The following is a 13,513-nucleotide window of genomic DNA, read 5'->3' as shown; positions in this document are numbered from 1 at the left end:
GCCCCACCAGTAAGGAGCTGGTGTCCCGGTTAGAGAACGCCATTTTCCTCAGATCCCTCTGGGTCACAGGAGGGGAGGAGTGTGTGGTGGTTACCACTGAAGGTTCTGGAGTTGAACAACTTGGTTCAAGTCCCAGCTCTGCCACTTATTAACTACATAACTTTGGGCAACTTACTTAACTTCTTTTTGCTTTCATTTCCTTATCTGTAAAAAAGGAGACAATAATGTTGTCTCACTCACGGGGTCCTCAGGACTTAATGAATAAAAAGCACTTAGAAGAGACTGGGTACACTGCACCCTCCAAACAATGTAGATTCTTCTCATTGGGAGATCTCTGCAGAGCGAGGCTGCCTTGTAATGAAAACTTCCCTGAAGCCCCGGGAGCTGGAAGGTGGGAATTCTCAGCCACTTCCCCGACGTGGATGGAACACCAGGGCAGGGGAACTTCCCAAGTTCCAACGACCTTGGCCTCGGCCTTTTTATTTACAAGGCCAGTTGTTTCTGTTCTGAGTCACTCTTACACATCCCTTTGCACTGTGGGCACATTGTCTGGTCACCTCTTGGTTGTGGGGAATAAAATCCTGTGAAGGGAATGCTTCCTGGCAGTTGGTTCCCCCTCTGTTCCTCCACCCCAACCATACCCTCACCCTACTGCGGGCGGAATGTCTGGAGTCCTAAGCCCTGCAGTAGCGTCCTGGGCAGTGACCACCCTTCTGTCCCTTTGTCCGTTCCTGCTTTTCCTGTCCTTCCACTCCCCAGGCTCACTTCTCTAGGGCTGGTTCTTGGATGCTGTGCAAGGCAGTACACCCACATTGCCATTGGAGAACCTCACGGTAACCCTGCAAGGTACATATGGCACCTACAGCAGGTTCACCTGCTTCCCACATGAGGAAACTGTGGGTCGGATGGGTACAGAAACTTAGGGCCATGCAGCTTGAACATGATCTGCTGGGATCTGAACACTCGTCTGCTGGATTCCAGTGCCACGAGGGCTCTTCATGTCCCTTGATCCCTCCCCACAATGAAAACTCTGTGAATTAGTGAATCCCAATCACTTGGTCACTGGTGCATTCTCCCATCTCTAAGTTCTCATCTAATGGTGTGAACTTAGCGGGAAGCATTGTTACCATCAAGGCCAAAAATTCAGGGATCGGAATCATCTCTGCTTGGCTTCAAAAGAAGCGGCTTGATGAAGGAGCTCTGTTCATCTCTGAGTCCTAAAGCAAGGGAGGTTGGCAGTCTCACACGTAGTCTGTTAGGACACGATTGGGAAGCTTGAGACTCTGACCTGAAGCATGTCTTCCACTGAGGAACATCACGGCACTCACTATGTCACTGTCACGTTTTTCTCTCATATTCTAGGAGTATTGTATTTTATTGAACATCAATACAGTAATAATACTAGTGCAAACATTTATGGACAGGTAACTGTGTACCAGGTACGATACGCTCAACCTTCCTAGAATGTGTGGTTATTGTCCCCATTATACAGATGAGAAAACTGACGCTCCCATACAGTACTGCTATGGACTGAGCTGTGTCCCCCCAAAATTGATTTGTTCAAGCCCTAATCTCCAATGCACTGGTATGTGGAGATAGGGCCTTTGAGAGGCACTCAAGTCATGAGGGTAGAGCCCCCACGATGGCACTAGCACCCGCATAAGAGGAGACATAGAAGGCTTGCTCTCTCTCCGTGCATCAAGGAAAGGCTGGTGGCAAATAGTGAGAAAGCGTCATACGCAAGCCAGGAAGAGGACGAACCAGGAGCCGAATCTGCCGGCAGCTGGATCTTGGACTTTCAGACCCCAGACGGTGAGAAATAAACATCTGCTATTTAAGCCACCCGGTCCGTGGGATTTTGTTACAGCAGCTCAAGAGGACCAAGACAAGTTCGCACCTCACAGGTGGGTGTGAGGGTTAGAGAAGTTCGTATATGACGCAGGTGAAATCTCTAAGTTTAGGGAGAAGCAATGTGTTTTTAAAGACCCTTGGGAGAGTGTCCTTTCTGAATTTTTAAAATGATGAATACATATGGTAAAAATAATTTCAGTAAAAACAAAAATATTTACTATTTGTTTGTAATAAAATGTTTTATTTTGTATTAAGGAATCTCTTCCTTCCAGTAGTTCATCATTTCTGACATTATCTCCTGGAAGGCTGAAGGGAGTACCTCTTAATGAAAGAAAAACTGGATCCAGAGTGAGTCGACGCTGGCCCCAGTTACAGCCCTGCTGGCCCGTTACTAACCGCGGAGCCCGGGACAGACCGCCATGTCCCTTGAAGCCTGCGCTTCTTCATCTACTAAGTAGGCATAGAAATAAGTGCCTCGCAACATCACAAGCTTGTTAAAAAACCAAATAATAGCAAATTTCCAAAGCAATTTCACATGTGCAATACAAACAGAAGGCATTAGTATGAGTCTGCTTCTTTCCTGTCACAATTTTTTCCCTTTGAGACTGCCAACAATTCCCCTTCTCTGTTATTTCCTTCATCTCTTCTCTGCCAGAGGGACTGAAGTTCAAGTGGCCCCCGGGAAACGGAGTTAGTGGAAGGGGACGGGGCAAAGGTTCCTTCAGCGCTTCACCCCCCCCACTTCACTCACCTCACGGTCACAATCTGGCCTCCATCCAGGACAACCCCGTTCATTTGGGCAATAAAGATGGCGGCCACCGCTTCATACAGGGCCGTGCCGTCCATGTTAATGGTTGCTCCGACTGGGAGGACAAATCTGGTCACGCGCTTATCAATCCCTAGATTTTCTTCCAGGCAACGGAAGGTGACAGGCAAAGTTCCGGCACTAAGGGACAAAGACAGAAAGGAAGAGAGACAAGAGTTACGTCCACTTTAGAGGAGCAGGACAAAGCACAAACTGGAATGCCACCAGAAAGTTTTTGTTCTTTTGTTCCAGTCAAGTAATGTGAATGCAAAAAAGCAGTGTCTCAAGCCAAATTAAAAACCAGCAATTTGGAGGCTCAAATTCAATCTTATTACGATGCTAATAGGTAGCAAAATACGTTTGTTGGTCCTGGTTTTTGAGATCTACTCAAAGCTTCAAGTTCTCTTTTTCCTTTGGTCACTGTTTCTATCTTGGAGTAAATATTAAAGCCCATTTGATTGCCCACATTAATTGGGCTGCAAAAAAAAAAGAAAAAGAAAAAAGTCAGAAAAGAATCAGCTGTCAACAGTGAAGTGGAATGAGGAATTTTTGAATGACCCATAATTTCATGCCAGCAATGCTGTTTCCAACTAGATGACTACATGGATTGCGTCCAGCCCCTGGGAATTGCCCTGAGCTGGGCCTGCTAATTTTGAGAATGCTGGACAAACATGTACGGCACATTTAGCCTGAACCCGAGCTTCTAGAAATTCACTGAGGACCTTCACAGACAGTCCAACTCCCTGATAAATGGTCATTGGCCGACTCTACCGTCTTTCCAATGACACGGGGCAGAAAAGCTAATCAAAGACCCAATGTGGAGTGACTTCACCCCAACTCCTCCCGGGCGTGGGATGGGAATTCATGACCACATGACGCAGCCTCAAATGCCAGAACTCCTGACATGTTCACCGGTCTTCTAAAATAGGAGACTTGGGATGCTGGAGGCCAGAATATAATTTCCATGTGGACAGAGGAGCGTGGGAGGGCTGGTGGATTGCTTCAAAGTTTAAGTACTCTGGAAAACAACGCAGAACACTCACTGCCATGGGAGTGCTTTGCGGTCCCTTCTCTTTCGATTTTTTTTCTATTCAAACCCTAGCAAAGTGAATTGGAAAACCTCCAATGCAGACGGCACTTTTTCCTCTCTTGCACTTCCAGCCTTAGTCAGAACTTTCTCCTCCTGTAGTCAGAACCGGGGCTCCCACCAGGCTGGACAAAGACACCTGCAGAAGTCTCGGTTTCTCAGAGAGTCGGAGAGGACCATCGGCTTCGGGGAGCTAAATGAAATGCAGATTCCAGGCCCTACACAGAACCAAGGAACCAGAAGCCCTACCGTGAGGGTCGCCTAAATCTGCATCTTATCAAGCCACTGACCCATGAGCTCCTAATCGCAACCTTAGGGAAGCCAGAGTCATCTTACCGGAACATTCTTTGTGATTTCAGGTCAGGGGTCTGTCTCATGCCTCCTCCTTGGTCTTAGGGAGGGAGAAGAAATGAATATTTGGAGACTTCTCCTTACTAAAACCTTATAAACCCAGGGAGAAAAGTTGGGGTCTGGCCTCGTTCACATGTGGGGATGCCATCTGACCTGGCTTGCTGCCCCAGCTGTTTTAAGGAGATGTTAGCGTCCTTTTATTCCTCTCACCCCCAGAGCTCCCCCACCCTGCCCTTTCCTAGGACCCCTTGAAGGGTTTCCAGGACACTAGGACTCGTCTGAGATGTCTGCTCAGCCACGATTGGTGGCCAGGATTCTCAATGATGATATGATATGAATCTAAGGTCACTTCTGGGAGGACCGGAATACATTATTATTATTGCATTCATTTCCCCAAAATGTTATCATAGGGTCTTCAGACAATTAAATAGATTGGGGAAAATAATTGGTAAGGCATGAAAATATTCTCAGTTTCTCTACTGGACAGGCTTTGTGAATTAAAATTCCATTATCAACCCAGCCAATCCAAACTGGGACTTGAGAATTTCAACTCTTTCCTGCGTTGCCTGGCCGACTTTCTGTCATTGTATTTTTTGGCTCCTGACTCAATGGCCATATGACAGTCTTCAAATGTTGCTAATAATAAGTATCAGATAATTGAGATTCTTCTTTTTTTTCCAGGTTAGTTTTAACAGCATGCACTGAAGTCAGAGAGATGCAGCGAGGTGTGTCTCGGGCCGTTCCTCCTCCATCCATCCTCCTTGACACCGGCTTCTGTGCCCACTGAGACAGGGGGTCAGCCCCTCCACATCCCTATCAGCCCAACGTCCGAGGAGGCAGAAAGGCTGTTTAGCTGCCTGTCCTGGGGCTTTGTGTTTTTTTCCTCTGATCATGATGGCAAAGTTAATTCTTAGTATGTGACTCCTGCCATATTGACTTTTTTCCCTTAAGTCTTTTTCTTTGAAAAAAAGGAATTCCACATCCAGGCAAAAGTCACATTTTAACTGAAGATTAAAACTACTTTTTCTTTTTTCCAATGAAATACAAGGTAAGGAGGAAAATGGGTCCTCAAAGGCCTTGGCCAGATAACCCAAGCATTTGTCTGATTTAAATACAAATTTGGGCCATCCATATGCCTTTAAGATTTACTTTGTTTTATAAATATACTGGAATAATTGTCTAGTCAGTCAAAGAAAAGATAATCATAATATTTTTGAAATAGTTTAAAGATCAAAAGATGCTCTTGAGTAAAATCAAAATTCTAAATACTAATGCAAAATACTGACAGTTTCAACAATGTACAAATTAAAAACTTCTAGTGGCAAAAAGCACTGTAAATTTTTAAGACAAATGTCAAGTGGAGAGGGACATTATTTGCAACACATGATACATGAGTTAATATTTTTAGACATGAAGAGGGTTGAAAACCAATCAGGAAAGGATGAATACCCCAACAGGAAATTAAGATCACAAACAATTCACAGGGCGGGGGGCGAAGGACAGTCAATAAGAACACAGAAAGACATTTCCCTCACGAGGAATCACAGAAATGCATATTCAATGAGATCATCTTTCACCAATGAGATTGGCAAGTGTGACGGTGACTGATCCTCTCAAGCGCCGGGAGTGGGTGAGGAAGGGCGCGTCTCACACCCACTTAGTGGAACATAAGCGAGTGTACTTTTCTGAATAGCAATCTGGTGATGTTTGAAATCGTCGATGTGCTTTCCGCTGGACTCAGAAATTCCACTTCTAGAAGTTTTTCCTGAGGACATCATCAGACAACCTCGGAGAGATGCATTTACAAGGATGCCTGTCACAGCCCTGTTTAATAGACACGCCTTAAGCGTACGTCACAGGGTGGGGTGGGGTTGTATTGTAGCACAGGCAGTGTATTATCATGCAGTTTAAAAAACAGTAGAAAGAGCTATATTGATAGATATAATACAACTTTCATGATCTGTTGACCAGTGAAAAACAGCAGTTTACAGTATCTAACATAGTAAGAACTGGAAAGATATAACACTGTAAAGGTTAACTAAGGGTTACTACCAATTATCATTTGGTCACACAATAACTGTGATTAACGTTCATTTTCTTCTTCAAAATTTTATTCACTCTGATTTTTTTCACAATGAGCAAATATGAGCATAGGTTCATAACCAGAAAACAAAAATAGAACTAAAGATGATAGCTTTTATTTTTGAAAAAAAAAAAAGGATCTAATTTTTCTCCAAAGAGAGAGGATCTTTATGGATAAAGATACTTAGGACCAGGCCAGCCCAGTGGGCATAGTGGTTAAAGCTCTGTGTGCTCTGCTTCAGCAGCCCCAGTCCGGGGGTTCGATCCCAGGCACAGACCTACTCTGCACACCAGCCATGCTGTGGAGGCATCCCACATACAAAAAAATAGGGGAGGATTGGCACAGATGTTAGCTTAGCTCAGGGCTGATCTTCCTCAAGCAAAAGAAAAGAGGAGGATTGGCAATGGATGTTAGCTCAGGGAGAATCTTCCTCAGGAAAAAAAAAAAAGATACTTAGGACCAAGAAGGAAATAGGAAATTTGGGAGTAGAGTGTTCCCGTTCATCTTGGGAAACTGAATGCAGAACCTAGATCCCCAGGATCGTATATATTGCAGCCTCTCCTGAAACCTCACATTCTACAAGCACCAAATTCTCATTGATTTGCAAGAAAATATAATTTGGCTTCCCAGGTCATCACCACTATCGGCCTTTTAGGTCATTTAAGGAAAATCTGGCTGCTGCTCAGGAGCCTTGGGACTGCAGTCACCCCGTGTCACGAACAACCACCTCACTAGCAGTGCACAGTCCCAGGCTCTGCCCCAAGGACCTGTGACTCCGGAGAGAAGGCTGAGCTACGGGCTGCTGAGTTAGCCTGCTGCCCTGCCACCTGCCTTGCGACCCCAGTCTTGGTGCTGTAATCCAAGGATATACGTGCAGAAATATAGACAACTATTGCAGGCTGGAAGAATAAAACTCCTTTAGTCTTTGAAATTCTAACTTGCCGGGTGTTTCTCATGTATTTTTGTTTGTTTTTTTGCTAAATTCAGTCCCAGAAGACATCAAAAACCAAATATTTCTCTCTGCATATCCCTGGAGTCCTCGTTGGCTTCCGGGCTACTGGAACTAGGTAACAAAAAAGGAACGGATTCACAGTGGGTGTCAAGTCAAATCAACGCCAGCCTGATTTTCTCAAAATCAACGGAGCAGAATGGTCCGTTAGAGGTTCACGCAGAGGTCAAAGACTGGACTGACTTCCGGTTTGTTTGAAAACTCCTGCCTAACATTCCATTTACCCTGCAAAAGCTCGTTCTCCTGCTTTCGAAAACCTAGTCCATAGAGTGATATTTTTTTTATAGCATTTTTCAGATCACTGGGGAAAGAACTTCTTAAATAGAATAGCATCCTGTTATACCCTTTCGGAAAACATTTAAAAGTAAACTAATACTACATATGGCAAATTAGGTATGCAGATTAATAGCACGCATTCATCTGGGAAATTTAATATGAGATCATGTTTCCAATGCAGTTGCATACCAGCAAAGATGTTCATCAGAAAGCTCAGAAGTTCCTAGAATGAGCCAAAAATACAAAGCATTCGCCTTTTTCAAAAATATTTTAATAACATGTGAAAAGTGTTCTCATTGAACTCTGTGGCAGGAGGGTTTTGAAAAAAAGGAATTGGCAAAGAGGGCAAAAAAGTGAGCAGAGAGAAAGAAAGGTGATTTCTGGTGTTCTCTACCTGGAAGCAGTACCCAGGGCAGTGATCCAAGCTTGGAAAATGCCAGCAAAAAAGGAGAAAGGGTTTTTCCTGGTCACTAGAAAGTAAATCAAGGGGAGAAAGATGCCCCCATGGATGATGAGGCCCACAATCACCGTGACCATGTACATCCCCAGTTGCCTAGCAACCACTTCTAAGTCCTTGATTGCAATGATCTTCCCACAAATTAGGCAGGCGATACCCAGGGGAGAGTACCTGAAAAACACAAAAGAAAAAAAATAAAGAGATCATTATGGGATTCAGAACTTAAATCTGGGCCCTCCCATGGACTGCACCCTTAGGAAAACCCTTCCCATTTCTGTACAGAGAGCTTTGCTGAATGAGGTCATGAGATTCAACAGATGCTATATTTTCCTTCAGACCAACAGCCATATCTGAAATCTGTTCTTCGGATCTGGTGGCCCCCGCTCTAATGAAAAACCCAAAGCCAAGCTTGGTTGCTCAGTTATTTTTAAGAATAGCCGAGACAAGTTTTACCATCTCTTAGGTAAGCACCATGCTAAAGTTGAGAGACGCACAGGTTGTGTCTTTGAGAATCTCCTTTGATTTCTCTGTTCCTCAGCTCCTCCCTTGGAAATTTGGAATAAATTTGGAGCTTCTCAGAAAGCCCATTAGAGTTTTGCCAAGCTATCAACTGGTGTTTGTAAATTTGCTTTGTTTTTGCCTCAGAAGATAGGAAATATATTAAAATAACAGACAGACATAGAGAGATCTGCCAAAACGAGAAAACCACCTGAGCCAAAGAGTACATTGAGAGAAATGCGGTTTGATTACCTCTAAGTCTGAAAGGCCTCCTCTCCACATTTACTCTAACAATCGTGCTGGCTACCGTTCATCGTGTCTCAAGCAACATGGCGAGAGCACCACACACCTCGCCTCATTTCATTCTCCCCACAACCCTAAGATCTAGGTATCATTATTCCTACTCAGCAAATGAGGAAATTGAGGTTCAAAAAACTTAAGTAACCGGCCCCGGACCATGAAACCAGGAAGCAGGAGGAGAGCAATCTCAGATCTGTGAAACTCCGCGACTGGGGTTTTTTCCCTACCAAGCCAAACCACTTCTCTTTAATGAGCAATCGTAGCTCTTTGTAGCTCAGCAGACAATTCTCCATGTACAGTTTGTCCTGTGTAAGCTTATTCTATATTTCTACATTAGTATTACTTTACAGAGAGCTTGGGAACAGTTGCCTGTTGTCTGCACTCTTGAGCAAGCCAACCCTGTTCTCTCTCATCTTGAGTGTACTTTCTGCCTGTTTGGCAACATCCCTTTTTTCTTGCCCAATCTGGTGTTGTTAGAGCATGAACTTGTTCAGTCTGCGATACTCTCTGACTAAAATGAAAATATTTGTGGGAAGGTGGATACCTTATTAAGAATTATGAACCTATTTCAGAGAACCACTGTGGGGAAAACGAAGTCTCGGGATGGGGCTCCCAGCCAGGGTTAAGGGAGTCGAGAAAGGGAGACGGACACCGAAGCCAGATTTGGTTGTTTCTGCAACTGTGCCTGGAGCGAGCCCTTTCCTGCGTTGAAGAAAAGCTGTGAGGAGCAGATGAGAGTCATAGACACAGTTACGCAAGACATGGAGCTCATCCAGCCACTCACCAGCTACAGGACCTTGGTTAGTGACATCTTCCCACTTACAGATGAGCGTGTCAAGGCTCAGAGAGGCTCACTCCAAGCTCATGGGGCTGCTGCAAGGATTACGTTTTTGAACGTGCGTATGTCTGCACTGTCAATAACGCCTCCCCCATCCTTGTCAGCAGCGCTGCTTCCTGACTCCTGGCAAAGGAGTCCCTTGTATGTTCTGTCTTCCCGCATATACCCCATGTCCCCTCATCATCATGCTTAATGAGTCAAGTCTGAGTTAATGAGGCTTTCTAAAACACCTCACGGGCTGCCATCACCCAACTGTGGATGTTTTTACGAGCAATATATTTTCTCAAGAGGAAGCTTCTCCTGAAAGAGCTGGTATGTAACTGACACTCATTAGTTAGAATGTTAGCATAACTGCTTTCTTCCCTGAGAAGCATCTAGCCTGCACCTCCCAGCTACCCTTTCCCTGGGGTGAAGGCTGGCCAAAGTTTGAGGGCTGCGTCCGCAGGCGTTAGGGAGCCAAGTCATTAAATCCTTGGCCTTCCCACCACTTTACATTTTCCCCTGGTGCGCCCATGGTCACAACACCTCAGAGAGCGGCAGGGTAGTCTCAGGGGCTGCCTCTCTGTCCACCGGAATTGTAAACAACCGAGCAGAACACATCTTCCAATAAAGCCAATAGGCACTTATCTTCATAATCCAAGAGACTGCTTTTTTCCCAAGCACCAATCGCTCTTTAAAGATGTCCAGAAAAAACGCAAATACGAGCTGTTTTGGGTGCCATTCCATTTTCCTGCTCTTCTGAGACAAGCAGTTTGTAGAACTGAGAGAAAATGTTTTTAGGGCTCTCTGCCTAGGAAGCCTGGCTATGGAGTCCCCCTGGAGAACATGTTTGATCCTAAGCCAAATGAGTTAGAGAGGTAACAGGTGACCTCCGGAGCACTCAGCTCGCTGGGAGAAACATGAGTTCTCACTCTAAATGGAGTGTTATTCAAAGTCCATAAGGCAGCGTATTAGGGTAAATAAACAGGGCAGGCAGGGGCCCTACTTAACCCAAACACCTCGGTCTCCCAGATTAGAATGAGCATTAATAAGGAAAAGGAAAGAGCCTTTCTTCTGTGATGCCTTTTACATTACTTCCCTGCACCTGTTTTTAAAACAAGTCGCTTAAGCCTCCACTCAGAATCTGGAGCTTCTGAGTTCCTGGGTTTCCATGATAATGAATTATCTCATTGAAAATGGCAAATGCCCAGGGTCCAAGGTCACCACTCAAAGCTTCTGAGGTGAAACAAACGAACAAAGCCATGAACCAAAGAGCATAAAGAGGCTGAGGGCTCCAGTGAGCGTTCTGAAGCCAAGCGATGATCAGTAATTGTTGGTCCAGTTTCCAAATCAGAAGGACACGACTATAGAGCTATGGGGAGGGAATGGCTTCCATGCTGCCCTGAGACTGGTTGTGTCCTCGGCTCTAGGCACTGCTTTCAAAGCCACTGATTCATCCAGGACTGGGCTGCTGTATCTTTTTCTTACTGTTGTACCATCCATTCTTGCCTCCACTCACAGTCCTTATCATCCTAAGGTTCCCACCAAGATGCCCCTCCCAGGTCTGCTCTCTACTCCAAAATCACAAATTTAAACACAGCACTTAGCATACCCAGAATTCAGTCAGTGTTTCTGTGCATTCATAGACACGCGCTTCAGACTCACTTGATCTGCCTGGTAACAACATGGACTCCCCGGGCCGCCACATACCTATTGAGTTAGAATTTCCTGGAGCTAGCCTTGGGGCATTTATATTTTAAACAAGTTTCCCAGGTAATTCTGATGTGTTTGGAAATCAGTGTTTTGAGGAATAAAATATGATCTGCAACTGAAAAAATGTAGATATTACTAGGTTAGCCTTTGGAAACCATTTACTTTATCTCCAATTAAGGCCTTTGGTTTTAACCCACTAAAATAGTTAATTCAGGACTTTTAGGCACAGGACAGATTGTGGGACAAATGCTTGGAATGGAGGTAAGTGGAGGGACTTCCTCAGTCCTGCCCTAAAGCCACTTTGGTTCAGTTGCACACGTTTCCAACAGCAACGCCAGCCTACCAGTTTGTGATGGATCCCAAGAGAACTCAGAATTAGAAAAGTCTGTCAATAAAGACTTAAACACACACCCCAAGAGTTACCTAAAGGTGCTGTCTGTACTTTGGCTCTGGAAGCAACACAAATCTCCATTTGTTCCAGTCCAGCTAGGGAAAGGTGTTCTGGCTATCCAAGGAGTGACTTTTGCTGAGAGTTACCATATGTGGATCAGAACTTTTCATCAGGATGGAGTGAAAATCAGTTTGTAGAGTCTCCAGGCTTGGTAACCCTCCAGGGACTTCCGTTTGCAAATAAATAAAACTCCAACTCATCACAGAGGCCTGTGGGATCTGCCTCTTGCCCACCTCTCCAACTTCACGGCCTTCCATCCCTCTCTCACCGACCAACCGCACTCCAGACCCTCATTCTGACCCTCAAAAACCTGTCACTTGCTGCTTCCTCCCCTGGAAAATTCTCCTCTCAATTCTTCACGGAGCTGCCTCTCTCTCATTCTTCAGGTCTTCCTCAAAAGTCACTTTCCGAGACAGCCCTCCCCCGGTCCCTCCTGATAGAGTTCACTCCCTACTTCCATCCACCCATCACTCTCTATGCCCTTTCCTGTTATTTGACTTTGTAGCACTGCTTACTCTCTCAGTTCTTATTTGCTTCCTTTAGTTTTTCCCTCTCTTCTATCACTAGAATGTAAACTCCATGAGGACAGGAATCTTACTCTGTCTTATTCACCATTGTATCACCAGTGCCTAAAATTGTTACTGACACAGAAGGCATACTCAAAAAATATTTATAGAGTGAAAGAATGGAATGATGGATGGATGGATGGCAGGATGGATAGATGGAAAGAGGGAAGGATGGATGGATGGATGCATGGATAGATGGAAGGAAGGAAGGAAGGAAGGAAGGAAGGAAAGAAGAAAGGAAGGAAGGATGGATGGGTGGATGGAAGGAAGGAAAGTGGATGGATGGATGGATGGATGAATGGATGGATGGGTGGGTGGGTGGTTGGGTGGATGGGTGGATGGATGGTGGTGGTGGGTTAACTGAGAGGGAGAATTGGAAGAGTGGGCAGAGAGTTCACTTCTTGTTTTATGTTCCTATAGTGATTAGATTATAAAAAGTTTTACTTTCTGTTTAAGTTTTTAGATTATGAAAATAAACGTTTTTAAGAACTTTGCAGAAAATGAGGATATGAAAATCACACTAAAATTAGGGTTTTTCTTTTTTTGATGAATCAGAGGCCTATGTAGGCTTCTTAAAGAATTAATGAACATGAAGAAACAAAGGGTTGAGTTGATGATAGTAATGATAGTCACAAAATAACAACAATAATACTAATTCCGGTGAAGTGCTTGGACAGGGCCTGACACATAGAGAATGCTCTGTGACTACTGGTCAGAATTTCACCTAATCCTCACAGCGACCCTATGGCATGGATTCTATGATGAACCCATTTTACAGATCAGGATATTGGGGTTTAGAGTATGCCTTACTTACCTAAAGCTAGTAATAGGAGGATCCTGGATTCAGTCCAGGCTGAAGTTAGACAGAAGTTGTGTTAGACACAATTCCATACAACTCCTGTTACTTAAGCTGTGCCACACTGGGCAAGTTAACCTCTGTGCCTAGTTTCCTCATCTGGAAAACAGGGCTGACAAAAGTACCTATTTTGCTAGGTGCTATTGTGAGGAATAAATGAGTTACTGCAGGTAAAGTAATTGGAATAGTATTAAGCATATAGCAGGAACTTGGTAAATCTTACTTATGATTTAATAATAAGTATAATGAAAATAGTAATTATCTCTTGAATAATAAACAAGTAGAGCACGGTAACTGAAATAATACTGAGTATATAGCAAGAATTTAATAACTCTAAGTTACAATTTAACAATGATAATTATTAGAATAATAACAATCTCAATGCTATATTTC

The 13,513-nt window shown here is 44.3% G+C and overlaps 1 protein-coding gene across 9 annotated transcripts in view; it reads right to left on the bottom strand.

Moving 5' to 3' along the window:
* SLC1A2 (solute carrier family 1 member 2) overlaps positions 1-13,513 on the bottom strand; it is a 134,814-nt gene that overhangs the window by 24,081 nt on the left and 97,220 nt on the right. For all 9 annotated transcript variants that reach the window (XM_046643856.1, XM_046643857.1, XM_046643854.1 and 6 more), the window contains 2 exons: positions 7,857-8,090; positions 2,603-2,797 (listed from right to left, as the gene is read on the bottom strand). In XM_046643856.1, coding sequence (XP_046499812.1) covers positions 2,603-2,797; positions 7,857-8,090 — 429 coding nt within the window. The remainder of the gene's footprint in view (positions 1-2,602; positions 2,798-7,856; positions 8,091-13,513) is intronic.

This window comes from Equus quagga, chromosome 17 (genome assembly GCF_021613505.1).
Source record: "Equus quagga isolate Etosha38 chromosome 17, UCLA_HA_Equagga_1.0, whole genome shotgun sequence".
Taxonomy (NCBI): domain Eukaryota; kingdom Metazoa; phylum Chordata; class Mammalia; order Perissodactyla; family Equidae; genus Equus; species Equus quagga.
This window is presented reverse-complemented; position numbering and strand designations above follow the sequence as displayed.